The sequence below is a fragment of the Haemaphysalis longicornis genome, unplaced genomic scaffold, assembly GCF_048455015.1.
Source record: "Haemaphysalis longicornis isolate Haplotype H1 unplaced genomic scaffold, Haemaphysalis longicornis Haplotype H1 scaffold_1, whole genome shotgun sequence".
In the NCBI taxonomy this organism is placed as follows: domain Eukaryota; kingdom Metazoa; phylum Arthropoda; class Arachnida; order Ixodida; family Ixodidae; genus Haemaphysalis; species Haemaphysalis longicornis.
The window spans coordinates 294,388,651-294,411,545 of record NW_027526203.1 but is presented as its reverse complement, the minus strand read 5'-3'; the positions used below and the strand labels follow the sequence as shown (position 1 = coordinate 294,411,545).

Below are 22,895 nucleotides of genomic sequence, written 5' to 3'. Positions count from 1 at the left end.
TAACAATTAGCAGTTGTATTTTGACCTTCAAAATGACAGACAATTGCCAATCCAGGTCTTAGGGCTTACGCTGGCTGGATAATGCAAGTTTTCATTTGGAGAAATAAACTTATCCTCAGAGGTGATGTACCAATTTTACGAACAGAAATGAAGACCAAATGGTGGCAATTGCCTTAATCATGCTCATTTGTCCAGGCAAATATTATAAGGCCACATAGCAAGGATGATGCAAGACGCGTTGCACTCACTTGTGGTGGCAGGTGAAGTTGAGAGGGAGTGGTGCTCACGCAAACGCTGATGCCCAGCCACCCATACAATCCTGGAGATGGTGGTGCTTAGTGTAGCTGGCACTTGGCATCAACAGGCAGGATATCCTGGGAGTGCCTCTCATCATGTAGGAGGCACCATACCTGCACTACAGAACTGCCAACCTGAGCTACAATACCACATAGAGCCAAGAAGTGCATACTGCTTGGACAATCTGTATGGGCCACCTGGCCCATACAGATGCCTTTGACAGCCTTCATCGGCCGACCAAGCACGGACCTCTGGCTCTGCCTACACTGACATGGATGGTGTCACTTTGAACGTTTGCCCTCTGAATCTCAACACTCTAAGTTGCGCTGCCCACATCTGGCTGACAGCAAGCTTTTCCTCACTTGTCTTTGTGGGCCTTCTCTTAAGCTAAGCCTGCCATGGGCTGGAGTCGGGCAGGGTGCAGCATGCCTCTGCGAGGGCGGCCTGTTTGCGAGCCTCCCATCTTCTCCCACGCCATGAGACTATGCGCAGCCATGGCTGTCTGGTCATGTTGACCATTCCTAGTCTCAGACTTACTGCAAACTGCACGGTACACAACCTGGGGCAGTATTCTCGTAACTGTCCATTTTGAAAACGTCCATTTTGCGTCCCTTTCATCGTGACGTACTTCCGGTTAAGTAGAGGGCCTTTGATAGTACCATGACTGTTTTTGCAAACGCATTTTGATTGATTGATTGTAGGGTTTAACGCGCCGACGCAACACAGGCGATGAGGCGCGCCGTAGTGGAGGGCTCCGGATTAATTTTGACCACCTGAGGATCTTTAACGTGAGCCGAAATCTCGTACACACGGGCGTTTTTGCTTTTCGCCTCCATCAGAAAAGCGGCCGCCGCGGCCGGGAATCGAACCCGCGACCTCGTGCTCAGCAGCGCAACGCCTTAGCCACTGAGCCACCGCGGCGGGTTGCAAACGCATTTTAACGAACTGAAACCATGTAAAACTATCTTTTATGTGTTTATTTGAACATGTTTTGAAAATGTAATTGCGACGAGATTTTTTTTTTTGCGACGACGTTGAACGTTTCAACCGCAAGGGGATGAACGTCCAAAGATGGCAGCTGCAGCCAGCTGTTTCCTGTGACAGTAAAATGTAAGCAATGCTATGGCTACCCAGTTATTTCTTTTTTGCGCTTGTCCCCGTATTGAGGTCGGTGACAATAACCATGCATCGAAATAGCCCTCCCGTTACGTATTTCGGCATTGATGCACTTCCGGCATGCTGACGCAATCTTTTCCAAGAACCTTGAATGGTGCGTTACGCTGTTGACATTTTCGTTGTGCTCTACAAGTGAAAAAAATGTGTAAGTGGTGACGATTTTTGTTTGACGAGTTGCGTGCGACGCCTACGAACGTTAAGCTGGTATGTGTAATCGTCAAGTACCAATAAACGCTTGTGAATTTCATGTCGAGTTCTTGTGTAATTGTGGTCATCTGCTCGACAGCTATTGAGCTCGCAGACAATCGTTTATTTCACTCTGTGATGGTGACGGCGTGGATACACCGGCTCATGGAGAGAGCTGCGACAGCAATATTGTTTCTTCTCTAGCGACTGCTGAATGAAAGCCACCAGTAGTGAAGAAACAAAAGGCGCATGTCACTTGGTCCTCGACACTGAGCAAGGATGATGCAAGACGCATCATCCTTGCAGTTGGCCAAGTTGCAGTCGCCGCAGTCGGCCAAGTTCATCCCAGAGCTTGAACCAAAGACACCGCACAGTCCTTTTTGAGAGGTGGAAAGGGTTCTGCAGGCATTTCGAATACATATACATTACTTCTCAACCGCCTGTTCCGCCGGCGAGCCAACAACAAGGCGATAAATGGAAAATTCACGATTGACCTTCGCCTTTTTCAAATTCAAATCGTCTGTTCCGAGAAGACGTAAACTAGCTCTGCTGCGCTTGCGTTACGTCACATCCAGTTGTTCGCTTTTAGCCAATCGGGACTCGCTCAAAACGGACACTTTTGAAACAAACACAAAGGGGGCAAAACACGAGAATACTGCACCTGGCGTTTGCTTTGAATATGTATTTTTATGGCGCCTTCACATCTTAAGGCTTCCCTCGCCTAGCTCAAGTTATTCATCGAGTTCTCTATGACCATTTAAGACATAAGGCAAAGTGCTTTCCCAAGAGTACCCGCCCACTGTGGTCTGCGGTGCACGTGCGACTGCCAGTAAAGGCCGTAGCACTCAGCTGCATCACACACCATGCCTAGACCAGTGGCACCCTGTGCCTAGGCACACTTCACACAAAAGATGGTCACTGTGTGGCCCACCAGGAAGCAGGAGCCCTAGACAGCCCATGCTGGCAGTAGGTGCACAGCAGTTCTGGCTCTAGATGAAGCTTCTGCTTCCCCTTGCTGCTGCCATAAATAAGTGGGGCACTCCCTGTCACCGGTGTTGCCTCGTGGGGCCTTTATTAAACGTGAATAAATAAATATATGCGATATGCGGGCTCAGTCCAAGCTAGCCCGGCAGGGGTCAGGCGGTGGTAAGCCAAAGATGCCCCAGGAGCTGGAGCGCTTGGACGAACAGCGCAGCCGCAGCTGATCACGAGGCGACGGCCACGAACCTCGGCCTTCTGAGGTGCGGCTCTCTGCAAGGACACCCACATTTCATTAGGGCGCTGTGGCCACGCAGTGCCACTGTTCTTCCCACAACAGCTGCCAGCAAGTCAGACATGGTCACACAATCATAAAAGTGAAGATAGAGCATACCTTCCAACCTGGGGACCTCGAAAATCGGGAGATTAGTCGCAAGGGGGGGGCTGCAGCATACATGGCCTGTCTAGCCTACAAGATCAGCCTTGATTTCAACGCCACAATAATGCTACCAACCAAGCAAATTCAAAATTACATTTATTTACACTTGGGAGGAGCAGGGTACACTGGGAACTGCCCAGCTAGTTCACATACTGATGATTTTCCAGAGACTTCACTGTGGGGGACTTAGCTTAATTTAGAAACTTGTCAGAGTATGATTGCTCATAGCCCATCCCAGACTAGAATCTGGTGAAGTGGCTCTCGGCACGCACAATACTGTCTTCATTGCTGTTGACAAAGAAATTGCCCACGGTCCCCTGCTTCTCAGCAGCATGGTGCTTTTGGTCGTCGCCAAATGCAGTTTTATATTGTTTTCCTTGCTGTACACCACGTTCACGTCGCATGCACAATTCAAGCAAAATTCAGAGTGCTTGCCTTTTTAGGACGGCAGAAAACACGGAAATTCTGTAGTATAAAACCTCAAAAACTGCAATTACTTCTTCAGCTTCGACAATGCCATGTTGTCAATGGAGCTATTAAAAAAGGCCTACACGTTTGCGTTCACTAAACTTTTTGCACACAATTTCTGCTGACTTCGGCTGGCTACCTGACTCATGATGGCAACTTCGACGCGGCGGTGCAGCTTGCCATGTTTTTTTTTTTCTTTCGTAGAGTGGTTGGGGCGTTTTTTCAGGAGATTTATGACCGTTCCCATACAATCGGGAGGATAGGTAAAAATTGGGAGTTTCCCAGGCAAATCAGGAGAGTTGTCCGGTATGGTACAGTATATACTACACGACAGATGCATTCAATGCATTAAAAGAATCGCCCTCGACAGATGAGTAGCAACAACAAAGGCGAAACTGAAGTAATCACTATAATCGTGTCCATAGGCGTGTGCAGGGTTCTCAACTAGGGGGGGGGCAAAGTCTTACTGCAGCACCTCCCCCCCCCCCCCCCTGCAACTCCTGACCTCTTCCCACTGAAGGCCTCATGGTCAGAACACAGTGCAAAGAGGAGGAATGGTTATAAAATTGTTATTTTCAAAGAGATGGAATTGCAATACATCTGTTTTGCAATTCCAGCTGTTTTGATCGGTGCAACGCACATTATTTACAAGGAAAAGTAGAAAGAGGGCAAGCTCGGCAATAGATGCAAAAATGAAAACTAAGTGACATGTTTCTCACAATGGCCTGCTTTTTTTCCTCGCCTTTCCGGGGCTGAAAGTAAAGAGCTTTTGGAAGGTAACATGAGGGTGCTTTGGCTGCCATTATCGTGAAAACACACACGCGGTCATAACCTTATGAGACAGATTCGATTGAGTAAAGGTAACGGAAAATTTAGCGCCCCCCCCATCAGATGATTAGGGGGGCAGCCGCCCTCCTGCGCACACACCTGTGATCATGTCTCACGCCTAAATTGACAACATTTACGAGGCAGCCAACCTTCAAAGCCATGTAAATGTGTCACCCAGTGATCCGTAACTGATCATGTCTGACCAAGGAGAGAAGTGTTCACCTCAGTTAGCAGCGGCGCCTTACGACATTGCACACCTGTGCAACAGCTGCTGGCACTCCTGACAAATGCTGCTGCATCTGGACCGACATAGGGATTGCCAAATAGTACAGCCAGTTTTCTTTCCACTCCTGCAACTCGCGGGAATCACCAATTGCGAATCGGCCATTCTTAAACAAGCACTAGGATGAAAACCTATTGCAGTTTTTTCAGCATTTGCTATGCTAAAATTCACTTCCCTCACTACAAATTTACCCATAAATTTTTCCACCCATTTAAGGTGACTGCCGTCCACAGTTTACAAGGGGAAAGTGTTCCTTGCACACACATACCCCCCCGACTGTGCCTGTGTGCCAATGCACCCACTTCAAGCCAAGTGACAGCTGGTTAGGATGCTGGCAGTTCAAGCACAGTATAGGCGCATCACTGATTCAGCCACAGTACTAGTCCTACGCTGTGTTTTTTCCCTACCATATGAAGTGTGCCTGAAGTATCCAATATCCTTTAATTTGCAGTTGCTCTATCTACATGTGCTAACTGCACACGTTGGTTTCTACAACAATAGCACGGAAGGTGTGCGGAAGTTGCTGCCGTTCTGCCCCCCTTCCTTCGGTTTTCCTAATTACTTTGTTTAAATACATTTTGGTTTAAATTGGTATGCTAATTACGATCACATAAGCCCTTTAAATGTAGTGATGAAGTCGTATGTTGAATTCGGATGTTTTATTAAAAGTAAGCCCAAGATTGGATGGTTGTTAGGAGCTTTACAACTTGTAACTGACAATTTTGCACTAACTACAAAAAGGTACGAAGTGCATAAGTCAATTAGGTGGCGAACAAAAAATAGCTCAAAACAGCTCAACTTGGTTCACACAATTGCTTACAGCACTGACTTAGTTCGGCATTCTTAAAGTGCCTGCTTGTAATTTTCAATCTTGGCTCTCCATAGGTGAGAAACCTTGCTTGTATAGGCATACAGTGCAACCCCATCCATTTGAACTTGAAGGGGAAAGCAATGTTCAAATTAAGAGGCTCGGAGTTATAAGGAAGCTATATTTTAGATGCACACAACTGCATCAGAACTGTGACACCAGTTCACTTTGTTCAACCAGCCTGAGTTATTAGGATTTATCTGCACTGGATTCCAGACTCACTGGCTACATGTTGCAGGAAGTAATACACTGAACGTGCGAGTGCCATGCACTCCAAAACTGCCTACACAATGAACTGCAGGGCAAAAACTTCAAGAATTTTGCAGTGCTGTTTAAAGGAGCCATGAAGAGAAAATACAACTTCATTTAATTTGAAAGAACTAGGATTCAGTATCTCACTCAGCTCCATTACAGCCACAAAAGATGTTTTTTTAACGAAAAAAAAAAGCAAGAAGTATTTAAAAACTTTCAAATTTTGCACCACAGTGACGTCTTATGAGCAAGAATGACGTCATACGGGCCAACAATAAAACATAATTTTCAGTGCGTTAACTGCATGTTAGCATTCAAGTGATGCCGTCAAATGGAACTAGAGGCCCCATTACAGACGTCCAGTCATGTGTCGTCGCGACAGGTCAGTTAGGCGGCCGCCAATCGCACAAACAAGGTTCCGTGACGTCATAGAAAAGTTGCGGGAAATTGGCTAGGGGGTTGCGACTGCTTCACACGTTTTCTTTAATATCTCCATTATTTGTTCGAAGATTGCTATGACATTGGTATCACTGTTATCGGGACTAAGCAGTCTTTCTAATAAACCCAACTTGTATTTTGTCTTTATGGCTCCTTTAATAGCTTTTTAGCTACCAAAGAAAGCATCTCACAGAAATACCATTTTTGAGGCCGGAGGTTATATGAGGCCACAAAATGCTGCCTGTTATTAAATAACAAGCACCAATAATCATGTTCCCATCAAAAGCTACAGACAAACCTAACATGGCTTTGATGTATGCTCTCACCACCAGCTAGTTCGCAATGTTCTTCAAAAAGAAAAAAAAAAAACTATTCCAAGGCTGACCTAGAAGTTCATACTTTAAATTTTAAATTGTTTTTATTTAGTTTCTGTTCCTTTTAATTTCTCCTCCCGTCAGGTTCTCCCTCCCCCTTTGTCTTTGGAGAGGGGGGTCCACTGTGGGAAGGAATAATACCAGAGCTCCAAATACCTGGACGCCCATTACCCTTCCACCCCCCCCCCCCCTTCCCCCCCCCCCCCCCCACACACACTTCTGGCAGCCTGTTGGAATTAACTTGCAATCTTACTTTTCTCTACTCCAACCATCAGCAATTACATTTTTCCCACTAGGCCTCTTCATTGAAACAATGCTTTTAAGCTAGCCTACTTACTAGGCACATGGTGAGAAATACACATAAAAACAACTCAAGAAGGCCGCAGTTAAAATCCTTACTATGTGTCATTCCGCTGAAAAGCCAACAGCAAGACTTTTACTTTTGTAAAACATATTCGAACTGCAAGAATGCCAGGACTCACGTGGCTGGCGGCCGCGAGAGACCTGCCTGGATCGGCTGGTCAGTTGGGGCGCTTCGTAATTGCGCCAGTCCAAGCAGCTGTAATCAGTTCAAGCAAACAACCGTTAACCAAAGAAACTTGACTGTGCCCCCTCATCAGTAATTCCCCACTTGACTATGTTCCATTTGTTTAACGGACAAGTCCCAACCAGGTTTACCCTTCACAAACATTTTAACTTACTGTGTTAACTTCCAGCACTGCAGTATTTTAAAGCGCTGACAGAGTTTTCCTGTAATACTGCAATTAGAACCGACATTATGACCAGCTTTAAAAAGTGATAAAACTATTTCTGGCCTGTGATGTGCATCGTAGTGATAAGCAAAGGATTAATTCATATTCCCGAGCACTCGTAACGACTTACAAAATCTCACAAAAAGCAACAGCTCCCCTCCTACCTCTGCCCACGCCAAACAAAAGGCTACATTGTAGTGGGTGGCAACATAGACTGTATGAACTTCTGCTTTTTCACTTACCTGCCAACCAGAGAAGAGTCCAGAGAGTGCGGACGCCGCGCTCGAGTATAAACCTAGAAACAATGCCAATACTTCAGTTTCACTACTAGAAACAATGCCAATACTTCAGTTTCACTACTTTGTATTCACTTGAACACCTAGAAACGATATAACTACATTAAGTGTCAATTTAAGTAATTGAACTGTTGCACAATATTGCATACCCTACCATGCAGACACCAGATACCAAACTATGCATGCTACACTGTGGAGACGCCTCAGTGCAAGAATAAGCACTAAGATCCAAATATTCCCTGCTGTAATTGAACAATGAAACCCCATCTTGCCATCAACAGCATCGCCATGTATCAGCTGTGTTTCGAGAAGATATGAAAAGTCTGTCAGCTGTACACACCCTGCCATTCCACTTGTATCCACTAGCCATAAAAAGTCATGAAAAACATTTTGCGTGTTGGAGCTGCTAAACTAGCACGTGTCTACGTCAGGAAACAAGAACTGTACTTCCATACCAGTTCCAATAATATCTGCAGGCTAAAATATCTGTGCGCTCACATCTAAGCTCTATAAATAGATCCTCCTCCTCACCAAGCGGGCCAGATTTACACTGCACACTGGTGAAAAAAACAAATACTCTCACAGCAGACTGGATTTCCATTATACCTGTCAGCCTGGTGAATACTGTCAGCCAGCTTGTGTAAAAAAGGCTCTGCCCATCAAGTGTGGCCATGGTGCAATGCCAAAACTATGCGTCACCATGGTAACAGTGCCGCCACTCACAAGTCTGGAGAAAGCCAAGTTGGCCTTCAATTAGTTACTTCTGTGCAAACTACAACATCAGAGAAGCAAAGCAGACAGCAGTAAATTTTCTTCATTTATATGGGCAATATGGCGAGTGGATATGTTGATATATCTCGTACGCTTCAACGATCTCCTGTGTCATTTGATGGTTACCTTTATAAATTATGGAGCATTATCTGAGGTCAGGATAGCAACCACAATCTTAACAATGTGCGCCTAGATGTCTGCTACCTACCTTTTCCACGTTATTGCGATGCTCACGCAATCGGTCACTGACAAATCTTCCTGTTGGTCCGGTATACTTTTTCTGGCACTTGTTTAGCAGCATTGAATAAACCACGCCATCCGAGCAAGCCATGGACAGCGTGCGATGTCTGGTGCTACACGTATCAGACTTGACTGGCCCTCATTAACTTTGTTGCAAAGCTTGGATAGCTTCTTTGGAGTGGAGAATAGCACGTTGACATTAGTGCATTTTCCATTCTTCTTCAGATTATGCGAAAGTGTGTGAAGGTATGGGATAGTAGTGATTTTTCTATCTCTCTCCTTTTGAGCATCTCGCCTGTGTCGTTCATCCTTCACCTGTTTTAGAACATTCTCAGCTACCGAAGTCTGTAATTGTACCGAATAGCCGGTGGCAGTCAGCCGAGGCATCTGTCCGTCAAGGCTTGCATTCGAATGCAGCCAGCCGAAGACAGTCGAAAATGCAGTCGAAGACAGCATCAGATTTTTGGATCTTCGACTGCATTTTTACAATGACCATATCTGTTGGCCTTATGAGCCTCGTTGTTTGAAGCCCATACTCCCATATCATTGTGCCCATTCTAAATAGGTAAAGCGTGGCCTCGTGAAGCTGTGTGTCTCGAATGCACTTAACAAATCTTGTATTCACCTAATGCAAGCCAGTCTTGACAGTCAGACAGCTCGGCTGACTGCCGCCAGCTATTCGCTACAATTACAGATTTCGGTAGCTGAGAATGTTCTAAAACAGGTGAAGGATGAACGACACAGGCAAGATGCTCAAAAAGAGAGAGACAGAAAAATCATTACTATCCCATACCTTCACACGCTTTCACATAATCTGAAGACGAATGGAAAATGCGCTAATGTCAACGTGCTATTCTCCACTCCAAAGAAGCTATCCAAGCTTTGCAACAAAGTTAATGAGGGCCACGTCAAGTCTGATACGTGTAGCACCAGACATCGCACGCCGTCCATGGCTTGCTCGGATGGCGTGGTTTATTCAATGCTGCTAAACAAGTGCAAGAAAAAGTATACCGGACCAACAGGAAGATGTGTCAATGACAGATTGCGTGAGCATCGCAATAACGTGGAAAAGGTAGGTAGCAGACATCTAGGCGCACATTGTAAAGATTGTGGTTGCTATCCTGACCTCAGAAAATGCTCCATAATTTATAAAGGTAACCATCAAATGACACAGGAGATCGTTGAAGCGTACGAGATATATTCTAACAAAGACAAGAGTGTCAGCTACCCTTCGGTGTTGTTAACGGACAAAGAAATTGCTTTCTTATCTGGTGACAGCACGCGAGCTGCAGTGACGGCTTGAAATGTCTGCGTGTTTCTTTCTTCTTCCCTCTTTCCCTCATTTGTTGCAACAGAATTCTGTATTTAAGTACTAATTTTGTGCAATAAACACCTGTCTGCGCTGTGTCCCGTCTACGCCTCGTCCTCGTCACTTTGCGCTGTTCCAAGAAAACATTACTGCTATAATGTCACCCTTCAATAGCTCATGGGAGATGCAACCAGAGATATGAGGTGAATGAATATATTTCACTCACACTGAATTTTATGGAAATATAGCTGCCAATACAGCCACAAATAATTATTTCATTCCTGAACAGTTATCAATAAACTTTCATAACAGTGATTAAATTCCCTTATAAAAATATACAATCCATATTTGAAATCCATGTATTGATTGATTGTAGGGTTTAACGCGCCGACGCAACGCAGGCGATGAGGCGCGCCGTAGTGGAGGGCTCCGGGTTAATTTTGACCACCTGGGGATCTTTAACGTGCGCCGAAATCTCGTACACACGGGCGTTTTTGCTTTTCGCCTCCATCAGAAATTGAAATCCATGTATCTACACTCACTAATTAAATGCTTAACGAAATATACACATACTACTTAATGAAATATCCCTTTATTTTTAATATTAGGTTTTTTGCGAATACAAATTTTAAAGAAGTACCACGATAGGCTATGTCAGCATGGACCAACTTGTTCTTTTGTTTACTTGCCTCTACAAGGCCACAAAAATCCAATCAACGGTGTGAATGGCACCAGTCTACAATTGTGGGACCCCTGTAATGCATGTTAGGAACACTGTGAAACAAGGGCATACTTCATGGTTTTATACACTATATACAGACTACTTATAACAAGGTTATTGCAAATGCAAAAAATTTGCTATCACTGGTTTTTTAAGGGTGCCTTAAAGGCAGCGACAGGAACATATATGCTTTACACTACAAAGCTATGGAAGTCATCTATAACACGTCAATCGCTCTCAAGATGGCTGCCAAGGCTGAGGCCTAAAAGCAATTTCTGACGTGTCCCAGCCATCCCTTACTTCCCAGGTCCCAGCAGCTTTCTGCTTGGGAGCAATACACCCTGACCTAGATTTCAGAAGTGCCATGCCCTGGCCCTAAAGACAAAAGTCTGTCCGGAACAGAAAAAGAAACACAGCCAATCAGCAATACTCAGTTGTTTTTTTTAATGTTCCCACTTTCCTTCTAGGCATATGTGCCCTAGTGACGAATCACAACTGTAGGCACAAAAAACAATGCTGATTGTAACTACAGTCATTCATCGTCATTACCAGTACAGTTAATTATTTCCAGTACACCCGGTGGCAAAATAAGCCGAGGCTTGCGAGCCCATGGCAAAATGCATTGCCGCGCCATCTGACGTTGCACTTCTGGTGTCGAGACACTGATGTGCGCATGCGCATCCAACCCCTGCATACTACCCTGTCTTCGTTTGCTTCAAGTGGCAAAGTTGATAGCATTGAGTGCTTTGGCGCCAGGGGTGACTTTTTATGCTCAACACCTCTCGCTAGCACATGCTTCAGCAACAAAGGTGAAGCCTGCTTTGCTCCATCTGCCTGGATCTGATAAAGGACGCATTGCAATTAGATTTCTATACCTTAGTTTTAAGGGCGATAGCATTTGTTTCGCTGTTTAAACGCGATATTTCTGCTTTGTGTCTGCGGCAATCAATTAAACGCATATTGCAACCTATTACTATTCTTGTTCTTTTTTGTCAATCCCACGACCACGCCGATCTCTGCTCGCATTTTTTTCCGTCTATACCTGCTTTAGCCCTTGCGCAAGGTGACTGCTCATCACGCTTTATTAAAATAATCTATTTCTCACCTCAATTCCTTTCCATTTTGGTGGGCTCATTTTTAGTTACCAAACAACTGCATGTTTAAGGCAAAAAATGCAGGCACGATGGAAAATATTAGGCACAAGATCATCACCGAAATGGGCAAGACATGCTATCTGTTGGATCGGGGCAGAGCGAGCAACACACACTTCAGCATCGTCATTCGCAGCCGAAGCGTGTGCGAGGCATGCTGGCAAAGAAAGTGACCCTTACGGCCAAATGCTGAATGTGGTCAGCTTAGCTACTTGAAGTGGAAGAAAAGACAGGGTATCGAATGTGGGCGGACGCGCACGCGGGTGTCTCAAAACTAGAAGTGCAATGTCAGATGTCGCAGCGATGCATTTTGCCACGCGCTCACGTGCTCCGGCTCATTTTGCTGCTGGGTGTACCTTCTCAACACTCAGCAAATCGTCCTTTTCTCGTGCCTCCAAACTAAGCCCCCAGAACAGCTACTACAAGCCAACCCTGTTAGCTCTACAGCATACCTGTTCTGGGGGCCGTGGCTGCTCGACAGGCGTCTCAAAAAATCCGGGAAACACGGCAAAATGGTTGCTCTGGGGTAGCGGTTGGGTGAGGCCAAAGTGGCGCTCCATGAAGGCCAGCATCTTCTCCGAGGGCTGATCAATGGCCAACTTGCTTGCAGCCACCTGCTCCGTCTGCAAGATTGCGCTGGTGGCGTTGAACTGCTCCCCCGGTGGACCCCCCGCACTCACCTCGGCCATACGGTCGAACAGCCGCCGCCCCCAGCCCTGTCGCTGCCGACTCTGGTGCACGTAGAAGTCGAGGAGACACAGAGGTCGCCCCTGCCGGAGCCGGCTATGCTCGTCGCGCAGGAACAGCTGCTTGAAGCCTACCTTCAGCAGGCCCAGCACAATGCCTCTGGAATTCAGTGGAGGTATTACAAAGCAGAACCAACCTTCCCGAACCACTCTGCAAAGAGCGTGGCACGGGTGCTGCTTCAGAACGGAAACGGGTCCTCACCCTCCAGCTGTTGGCTCGACCAGAATGTAGATGCGGTGGCCCGAGCCTTGCAAGCGGAGGGTACTAGTCACCGGTGCTGGCAGGCCCTGCGCCTGCGCCCATCGTCCACTCGTCACGAATCGCGCTATGTTACACACTCTCCACTCACCGCGCAGGAAGCTTCGCCCAACGCGTCGATAACCAGGCCCAGGCGCTCCTGCACATTGCTGAAAATACGCGACGCATTTATCAGCCCGCCTACGCAACAAACACGTCTTCCTCTTCTCTTTATATATACACACGGTAGACAGGCATACGAACCCGATCTCTATTATTTGTTTACTTATTTTCCGGTTAACTTTGTTCACAAGCAGCACTGGGATCTGCTACGCGAGAGGTTCGCAACCTTTTCTGTTGCCACTCGCAAGCAGCTTTCAACCACAGTTCAGCAATGTTGGATTCCGTAATGTCACTCGCTTGCCTTGTCAAAACCTAAAACCCGGGTTATTTCTTTCAAACGGAGTCATCTAGCTTACCTTGGATACGACCGAGTTGTCCTGGGTTGCTCTTCAGTGGGCAGGTCCCGTAGCGGCCCTACCTTTGACGCATCCCTAACTTTGAAGTCGCTTTCGATAACATTAAACTGAAACTCCAGGAAGGCTACACTGAATGGAAATTCCATACCAGTGCGAAATGCAAGCGCAAGACATCAGACTAGGTAACGCTCTACAAAAAACAAGGCAGATGCGCCGCCACGGACTGAAACGGCAAAAAAAATTACAATACACGCAAAGACCACTGCTACTGCCATACCGACCATCCCAAAGCGACAGTGGCGACGGCTGCTGTTTTGTTTTGGCTGTTGTTGGCTTCAGAAATGATTGGCACGGCTAACAATGACTTCGGCTTCAGGCTCGTAATTTTGAAGCTCATTTATGCAAAGCAAATAAGTACTGTTACTTGTGAGTATGCTTTTATTATTACTTTTTGTTTAAAAACTAAAGAGCTGCAGTAGTTTTGTTTTGATAATAAGGCTTACTCATTGGGGTGTGCGCGTTTCCTGGCATGGCCTTACGGCCTTACTGGCCTTACTAATAAGGCCGGCTCGCCACACTGGGATATCGTCGTAAATTGAACTCGTTCCAGCTGCTGCGAGTAACGGCTGTTTTTCGACTAATTTATTTTCTGTAGGGCAAATATAGCTGAATCGCCTTACTTAGTTTGCAACAGATAGTTTATATTTTGCTTTTACTTGCCCTTTAAGTGCTGACATACAGCAAGTGGGACGTCAACGGTGCGAAAACCGCTCAGGTCGCCAGTATGCCGCAGGGATCAAGGAAGGTTCCGTTCAGCACCAAACAGAAAAAAATGCAGTTGCAGCAAAAGCGTGAACGCAAAAAGATGGGTAATATGAACCGGGCGTCTTGTTTTGACTAGTTGTTTGTGTTTACGGTGTATCTCGTGTGATTTCAGCCCACGAGGACGGCGCAGCTCCACAGTCGAAACCTGCACAAACCGCTGTACAGCAGCAAGAGATGCGATCCTTGGGCGATGTCATACGCATCAATGCGGAAGGAGATACTGGGCAGCGCTCAAGTCGGTACGCAGCATGCGGTTCTTAAATCCCTGTTTTTGTTAACTGTGTTTCGTTTAGGCAAGGCCCACATTTGACGTAGTTATTTTGATGCGGTTACGTTGGAAAAGAGCGTTGGGTTTGCTTCCGCTCACTGACTAGGCAGCGTCACTATCAATAATTAACAGTGACTCTGGCTACTCAGTGAACGGAAGCGGTTTGGCCGGTTAGGTAAAATCAAGACAGACTGCTCTCGCGGCGGCCGTCTCGGGGAAGGGGGGGGGTGATGGGGATTTCACAACGCCTACAAGGCGCCTGCCGGGGTTTGTACGTGTAAAATAAGTGCATCTGACAACTTCTGAGCATATGCTGTTAAGGGGGGTCAACTTAACATAATACAAATTTATCTCATTATATGACTGTTTTGTCCGAGTAACAATGATACCAATTTTATCGCAAACTTCAAAACTATAATCTGGATATTAAGAAAAACAGATGAAGCAGTGGTGACTTCCCAATGTCACTTTTTCACTGGGTCCATATGACGTCGCAGGATCAGGTTTGTGCTATTGGCTGTTCCCGATGACTGCGATTGCAGTTGTGCCTCTAGCTCCTTATGGCCATACCACTTGAGTGCTTACATGCAGCTGATGCACTTACAACTGTGTTTTCGGTGTTCCCTCTATTGCATCACTGCTGATATCACATGTATGAAATTTGGAAGTTTTTTTTTATTTCCCACCTTTTAACAGCAGAGCTGTTTAAGCTGGGCTTGGTCCGTTGGCGTTAGCAAAAAAAAAATACCAAGAAAAAAAACTCCCCCGGCCCGAGGCACCCAGCATGACCTTTGTACAGCGGCTTTAGCAAAAAAATACTGAGCGCACGTGAGCGTGCCCCTCATGAGGAGCTTACACCTTCGTCGTTGTCATCTTTGGCGCAGTGGGCCTGTGGCATGCCGGTCGCTACAGGGCTCCTTCCCATAAAGCCAGAGGGAGTTGTGTTGCCCACGTGACGTTTTTGGTTGGTGAGCTTGGGAATTCTGGGGTGGGGTCGTTGAGATAGGAAAGCCCTGGGCGGGTCGGAGGAAGGCAATGCAAGCAAGCTTGACTCGGTCGGCGGCGACGTCTTGGCCGTTGCTAATGTCGAGGGTGACAATCTTGGGTTGCCGCTCGCCATACAAGGAACATACATAGACTTGCTCTTTCTGCTCCCTCTCTCCTGGGATCCGCTGTCAGTGTGGGGAAAAGCTAGGTCGAACCCCAGCTCTGCTGTTTCTCCAGCCTTGCACCACTAGTGCAAGCTGCGCCAATTTTTTTTTTTTCATTTAAAAAACATCTTTCAGGGCTGGAAAGGAGTTGAGTGAGTTACCGAAAGCTAGTTCTTTCAAATTAAATGAAGTTGTATTTTGTCTTTATGACCCCTTTGAAAGGACACAAACTTTGTTAGTAAACATTATGATACATTTCGTCGCTTCCCCAGTGGTAGGCTTTGTTTCAGTTTTGGTTTCTGTTGAGTATCTCATAGCCTTGTCCAAGGGCAGTAAAAAGCATTTGTATGGATTAACGCCAGAGCTATCATCGGTATATATATACACACACACACACACTTGACAGCTAGCAAATACAAATAATTAATGCAATCAGCTAAGCTGCTGGCCAGCCATCAACTTTACTGGTCACCGCTCTGGCGTGGGCATTTTATATGCGTTCATCTAGGTAGCAGCACAGACAGCGCAGTAGCGACTGGCTGGGACGCAGCCAGCAGGGCCTGCATATTGCATTTTGTGATGGGCTTTTTAATGTCGCCAAAAGTGAAAGAAAACAGGAAAGAGAAACACTAGCTTTTTAAGCAAACACAGCATCATTGGTCATCAAGCAAAAACCCAGAACTCCAAAAGGCATGATCTATCAGTTAAAACAAAAAGTTATTCAGCTTTTAGTGTCTTTTCAACAACACCGCCTCTGTAGCATTGGCAAACAACCACTTTCCTGTCACCCTTGCCTGTTGCCTGGGCCCCTGTCCTGAACTAGTCACATACCGTCCCACTGGAGTGTGCCGCTGCTTGGAGGCAGCAGGAAACTCCCAGTTTTCAAAAGGCCAATGAAATAACGTGGGGCCCAGGCCAGAGCATACCACATTGTGCATGGCCAGAAAGATGAGGCGTCCCAACAGCTCCCATTGGGGAGCAGGGGATTTGACAGGCAGTGTTGTACATGTGGTGTTGGCTTAATTAAGCAAGGGAGAATGTGTAGGCTGTTAGGAGCATCTGGCACTGGATCATCTGGGTTTCACTGTCTATTGTCGCTGCCTTCACCTCCCTGGTTGAAGCTTTTCGCACTAATGACCTTTGCTGAGTGTTGGAGGAATAGAATAGGAAAAGCATTGGAACTCAGATATGTCACATGTTTTTGAACTATTCTTAGCGGAGTTGGTATTTCGGTTTTGTGTAAGTTTGCATGTATGGTTGCTGCAGAAAAGTGAAGACTAAGAGCATGTGAGTGTTGTGGTTAAAACCCACGCTACCTTGAGTGTGAAATTGTTGCTTCGTACACCACCATCAGTGCTTTGCCACGTTTGTGCATCAACTATAGAGGAAAGTGCAATTTTGAATGCCACTTAATATGCCATGTGAGCTGGAACATAGAACAGTGTGTGCAATGCAGTGCTCTAATAAGCAATGCATTATACTTACTCTTTCTTTTTTGGATGCCCTTTCACTTCCACTTGTTCTGCCTATCCATTGACTACTGTTTCTCATCACAGCTTGTGTGCTTAGAGACTTCCATGTGCCAAATGTTGTTCTGATGTGTGTGTGTGGGGGGGGGGGGGGGGGGTTATTTTATTTTTTCTATAACCACAGCATGCAGGTCATCCATATCTTATGTCTTTTGACAGAAATATGCTAATGTATTCAGTAGGAAGAAGTGTTGCCTCTTGCATTATTGTGTGCTGCCCTCAAAAAACATAGGGACCAGTACATTGTCCGGACAATTTTGCCTATTAAATAATAACCGAGTAACTCTCTAAAATTTTGAATTAGCTAAAATTAAAATGGCACTTTATCTGTATACTTGAAAAATGTATGAAGCTGAAGGTAATAAAAGTTGCAGGGAGTAAAAGTACAAGTGTGCGCTGCAGTCGGAGCTCCCTAAATGTTTTCTTAAGTGCATTTTTTATTCTTTCACAACACCATTAAACTATTTCAAAATGCTGTGAGGAGTTTCCCAGTTGCTGAAAGCTGTAAGCAGTGACACTGTTGTAAGTAAATAGCTTAGTAATGATGCTAAATAACCATGTGCTAATAATTTTTGGTGCATGCATAGTGAAATAAGGAAATGCTTTGAGTTGAAACTTTTATGGGTGAGGAGAATACCTCAGGCCTGCATGAGGTGTACCTCATAGAAAGAGCGTGTACTTCATAGTAATTGAAAATGTGAAATATTTTGAAACATGGGACAAAGAGCCACGTAATGTGCGAGACTGGAACTTAGGATGCAAGAAGGACAAAGCTCTTGTCACACACTAGAAGATTTTAAAAAGGATCTTTGACGGAAGTTTCCAGAACACAGTGGGCAACTCTACATGATCTTCATCAATGAGAGGAAGCTTTTGGCAGAGTACCAAAGCAAAGGCTTGAAGGTGCCTTCGAGAAAAGGATTTGCCTGAGAAGTATGTTCAGTGGCTTTGAAAAAATGAGCTGAAATGCGACAGCAGTGGTTCGCTGATGCCTTGGCAAAAGGGCAAGTTTTGAGGTGATTCTGGGACCAGTGAGGTCAGTGAAGTTCCTGGTACATACTGTGCATAAAGCACATTGCCCTGTGTTCAACATTAAAAGAATATAATTGAGTTTATTTGGGCATGTATGACAGATACATGCCTATGAGTTCAAAAGTAAGCTCGCACTGCACGCATCCTGACAAGACATTCATAGTAGCTTACAAATAAAAGGCAACACGGGCAAGTGTTAAGCAATGTGCACCTGGATTTGAGAAATAAAAAATATAGGGCATATGAACAGAAGGATACAGCAATGTCACAGAAAAGATAGTCCATGTGACACAAAAGGCCCCCAGTGAGCAGCAGTGTTTCGTGTTGATCCAGCTCCCCAAACAAAATAATAGTCAAGAATTATTTTGTCAGAACTCAGCCTGGTGGCAGTTTGGGTTATGCATGCCAGTTGTATAGCCCCTTTGACGAAAACCCTTTTGATGAGGCCCTTTTGAGCCTCATTTAAAAGAAGTGCATTGTTTGTTTGTATGCAACCTTCCCGACAGATCTATTTTTTTGTAAAAAAGAGCATTTATAGGTGGCAGTTATACAAATTACTTTATGGGGATCACTCTGAACACCTCTCATAATATCATCAATTGGTGTGAAGACATGCATGTAACAGTTCACTTATTTGTTTATTCATTTTTAAGGTAGAGTTGTGTGCCCATTTGGGAAGGTTTTGTACTACAAAAGTGCCGTAAGATGTAAGTGCCTTTTTCTTGCATTGTTGCAGGGTTTTTCGGTACTGCCTGCAGTTTCGCAGGGAGTCACCTCAGGAATTAGAGAAGCGCAAGAAAATGGCCAGGCAACCATACACTTTCCTAGATGAGGTGAGATTTTCCGGCTCATCAATGAATTCTTGCTTCTTGTCGAGGATATCTATTTCGTACATTTTTTTAGAGCATTATATTGACCATTTAAATCATTCCTGTAATAAAATGACAAATTTTCAGCATGGATGTATGAGGTGAATTTCATCAGTACTACCATATCAGAGAGGAGAAAACAGACATAAATTCTTTCTTTCTAAAGGACTGCTGAGAGGCTCCTACAAAATATGCTTGGTTGATTGCCTGTGCGTCCCTTCATATAACACTACGCAAATGCTCCGCAACTTTCCCATTATTTAGGCACTCGCACCACACTTGATCAGTTGGCACATTGTCTGTGCCAGCCGGGCTGCTCACAGCAATTTCTTAATCATAATTCAAAAAACAGTGGTTTGTAACTGTGCATGCTAGTGTTTTCTTTATTATAATACAAATAAGAATGGTCTTTAATGTACTACATGCATGTATGTCTCAAATTCCTTGCATCAGTATATATTGCAAAATCAGAACACCTAAACAGCTGCGTTCAAATTTTCCATTAGGAGTACCGTAATCGTCAGCTAATTTTTAACCTGTCAACCTGCCAAAAGTGTCGGGGGTGTGGGGAAGAAGGGAATTTTTTTCTTTATCGTGTGGATTTAACTGATTTTTAAGAGGTCATTTTGTAGAATGGGGGGCTGAGATGCATCTGAAAATAATAAAAAACACACACACAGACACAACTGGTTCTTAGTTTGAGGAATTTCAAAGTGATTTGGACTTTTAATTGCTTTGATTATTGTCTGTTTTGCCTGGGACAGACGTTTTCTCATGTACACTTGCTCAAGCCAAGCCCTATGCTACTGTCCATTGCCCCAAGTAGGTTCCTGGGTAACACCCATAAATTTTGTTTCTGGCAGCTCCTTGCATGACCTTGGGATGGTGCCAGATGCTACGTGCAGCGTTGCAGTTTGTCAATAGCCCTTTCTGTATGTTTTCACAAGTTGAATATATCTTTGAATATCACGCATGCCTGGCTCCAAAGAAGGGGGAATTTTCAGCGTCGCCATCCTCACTGACTGGGGGATGAGTGGGATCCTTATGAGGGGCAGTGATGTGTTGACCGGCTGAACGAGAAGGGGCACTGCACTTGGGAAGGTCAGTGGTGTATAATGCACCTTTCTTGTTTGTGGGCAGGGGGATTCATGATACGTGTGTTTGCATGTGTGTGAGTACACTCATCACCTGTTGCCATATTCTGTGTTCTTATCAGTTTGGAAAAGGCATTATTGCTGAAATTGTTAAGGAAATATCAAAATAAGGCGAAAATTTTAAGCTTTAGGGTATATGCTGGGGACTTGGCAGGCTCTTTAAAGCTACCTTGGTGCACTTGTTACATCCTGCTTAGAATCATCCACTGCATGATTTTAGCAAGCTCAGAAGGAACACAGTAAACACGGGCATGTGTCTCACCGTCGTCGTAACAGAGCACCATGTCTGGTCTGCACTTAGCAGCATCGCAGGCAAACCAGGTTGAACTCGGTGTCTTGTGTTCCCGTAATGTCCCTACAATTGCTTTGTCACACAAGCAGTGCTGTGCTCTGACCTGTGTAGTCAGCCCTGGAGGTGAGCCCAGAGCAATTCTTCCTGCCTGGTTCGGCCCTCGACATGCCCAAGCGGCCACCATGGAACCGCTCTATGAGCAAAGAAGCCTTGGAGGCCAGGGAGGCACACTATTTTCGAGTGAGTGCTGCCGGTTCTTATGTGTCAAGACCTCCCTCTTGTGACTCTGCAAGGACTCCAACGTCACGTGCGTACTTGCTACCGTGTGCAGGAGTACTTGGACAAAATCGAGAGCACGTTTGCTGACAAGGAGCTGAGTTATTTTGAGCTCAACCTGGAGACATGGCGCCAGCTGTGGAGAGTTCTGGAGATGTCCGAGATCATACTCCTGGTTGCTGATATCCGACATCCTGTAAGGGCTTTTCTTCCTCCTTGTTGCCTGGTAATCATGTAGTATCAAAGTAAGATAGCAGACTTTCTGTGCTGTAACTTAAAGTGGCTGCTTTTTTGGGCTATTATAAAACAAAGGGCTCCAGAAACATTCTGTTCATTCTCAAATATTGTGTTCCTGTTAGACGTGCCGCTGTAGCAGTTCAGCATGAGTGTTATTTGGATTTCTTTATAGCATGCAGTTCTTTATGTGGGCTTGTTTGAGACTGATAGAGCCTGTGCCTGCTTAAATGGCTGTTGGCAGTTGGCAGAGGCCGTGGTGGACTGGTGTGGAGTCAAGTGAGCGAAACAATGGGCACAGCCAATTCTCATCTTCCTCTCTGACCTTTCTAGCACACCCTGCCTGCGCACATCTTTCCTTTAGCTCACCCCATCTCTCCTCTCCCTCTTACCCACCATGGTGGATCAGGGGCTAAGGCTTTGTGCTGCTGAACCCAAGGATAAGGGTTCAATCCCGGCAGGCAGTCATTTTTCTGATGGCGGTGAAAAACTAAATCGCTTACGTGTCGAGATTTCGACGCACGTTAAAGATTCCCAGGTGGTCTAAACTAATCCGTAGTCGTCCACTGTGGTGCAAGTCATAGCCAAAAAAAAAAATCTGTTGGGAGGGGTAACGCAACTAAACTACATCTGTGCTGTAGGTTAGTTAGGAGGGCTCTGGATTGATATTGACCAGCTTGGGATCTTTAATGTGCACTGAAATCACGACACATGGGAATTTTTGCTTTTCACTTCCATCTGAAAAGCAGCCTCTGTGGCCTGGATCAAACCCGCATGCTTGGGCTCAGCAGCACAACGCCTTAGTCACTGCGCCACCGTGGTGGGTGCACCTCATAGCCCAAGGGTAGCTTTGGCACACTAAACCCCCATAAGAGATAGAGACAAAACTTTTGTTGCCCCAAGGGCTAATTCAAGGTAGGGGTGGTGACCAAGGGAGGAAGGTCCCTGGTGACTTTGGCAGCTCGAGTGATGATGGCTTCTTGCACCGCCGAATCCAAACTGCCCAGCGCCCTCTCCCAGTGCTCACCGTCCCGATGTGGAAGGAATGGGTTGTGGGGGCATTGCCAGAGAAGGTAGTCCATGGTTTGGACCGCCCCACAAGCGGGGCAGTGGAGTGAGGAGTACAGAGTGGGGTACATGCGGTTCAGGCGGGAGAGGCAAGGAAAGGGCGTACGTCTGCACTAAGCGGCATAAGCGTTCTTCGGCGTGAGAGAGTGCCAGGTGTGCAGGGGACGGCAGGCGAAGCGGTAATGAGCGTACCCTGGTATTCTGAGCCCTTTCTCCACTCGAGCCTGCAGTGGAGGGGATTTTTGAAATCGATTTGCCCATGCATTAGCATTGCGGAATCCTCCCCTCAGCTTAGTGGAGGGAGCAAATGGAGTGGAGGGGGGAGTCAGAATATGGCCCATAATCTCATGAAAGGAAAGGAGCCAATCTCGAGCTGACAGGGCTCCAGAGAAGGGATCAAGGCTAAGACCCACTCGGAAGGTGAGCTCTCGAGCAGCTCTGTGTGCTGCCTTGTTTCTTCTCACACCCGTGTGGGCTGGGGTCCACACCACCTCAGTGGAGGAGTCAGGAGATCTTGAAGGATTTTGAGTGCCCTGGGCAAAATTTGTAATGGCTGTCTTTGAATCAGAGATTGTAATCGGAGGGGAAGGCTGGAATGTTAAAACAAGAGCAATAGCCACCTCTCCCGCAGTCGCGGGGGAAGAAGTGAGAACGGTGAGGGTGGCAAGCATAGTTTTGAGATATTGCTCTCTAGCAGTCAGATCGCTCGTAATTTGTACATTGCTTGCTATTAACATGAGCCTTTAGGTTGTGTTCAGATAAAACAATAAAAAGTAACGTAAAGGCTACATTTCTCAGTTTTGCTGGTATGCTTGTTCCATGCACATGCACACACACACATACGCATGCATGCACACAGGCATGTCCATATATGCTGAGGATGCTGTGCTTTTACTTCAAGCTGCAG

General features: G+C 45.8%; 2 protein-coding genes across 4 annotated transcripts in view; one reads left to right on the top strand and one right to left on the bottom strand.

The window, feature by feature from the left end:
* Window positions 1-2,705: 2,705 nt before the first annotated feature.
* LOC144148330 (alpha-tubulin N-acetyltransferase 1-like) lies at window positions 2,706-13,625 on the bottom strand. 3 transcript variants are annotated; one of them, XM_077679894.1, is made up of 9 exons: window positions 13,291-13,623; window positions 12,924-12,981; window positions 12,776-12,867; window positions 12,508-12,673; window positions 12,280-12,450; window positions 10,645-10,708; window positions 7,582-7,634; window positions 7,070-7,146; window positions 2,706-2,910 (listed from the first exon to the last, which is right to left on the bottom strand). In XM_077679894.1, the coding sequence occupies exons 1-9, from the start codon at window positions 13,434-13,436 to the stop codon at window positions 2,865-2,867; spliced, it is 873 nt and encodes a 290-aa protein (XP_077536020.1). In that variant the 5' UTR covers window positions 13,437-13,623; the 3' UTR covers window positions 2,706-2,864. The 3 variants fall into 3 exon arrangements, with proteins under 3 accessions (XP_077536020.1, XP_077536015.1, XP_077536009.1); XM_077679889.1 differs by lacking the exon at window positions 10,645-10,708 and having other exon boundaries at window positions 13,291-13,622; XM_077679883.1 differs by lacking the exon at window positions 10,645-10,708 and having other exon boundaries at window positions 12,280-12,673; window positions 13,291-13,625.
* Window positions 13,626-13,830: 205 nt separating this feature from the next.
* Window positions 13,831-22,895, top strand: part of Ns4 (Nucleostemin 4) — a 31,193-nt gene continuing 22,128 nt past the window's right edge. The window contains exons 1-5 of the mRNA XM_077679874.1: window positions 13,831-14,159; window positions 14,228-14,354; window positions 18,832-18,928; window positions 20,522-20,650; window positions 20,742-20,882. Of these exons, the coding sequence (XP_077536000.1) occupies window positions 14,075-14,159; window positions 14,228-14,354; window positions 18,832-18,928; window positions 20,522-20,650; window positions 20,742-20,882 (579 nt within the window). The 5' untranslated portion in view covers window positions 13,831-14,074. The remainder of the gene's footprint in view (window positions 14,160-14,227; window positions 14,355-18,831; window positions 18,929-20,521; window positions 20,651-20,741; window positions 20,883-22,895) is intronic.

Coding starts and splice junctions, on each gene's coding strand:
- LOC144148330 (XM_077679883.1), bottom strand. CDS start 13,436: ATGGAATTTCCATTCAGTGTAGCCTTCCTGGAGTTTCAGTTTAATGTT. Junction 7,635..12,279: donor AGCCACGGCCCCCAGAACAG/GTATGCTGTAGA, acceptor CATTGTTTCTAG/GTTTATACTCGAGCGCGGCG. Junction 2,911..7,069: donor CTCTCGCGGCCGCCAGCCAC/GTGAGTCCTGGC, acceptor GTGTCCTTGCAG/AGAGCCGCACCTCAGAAGGC.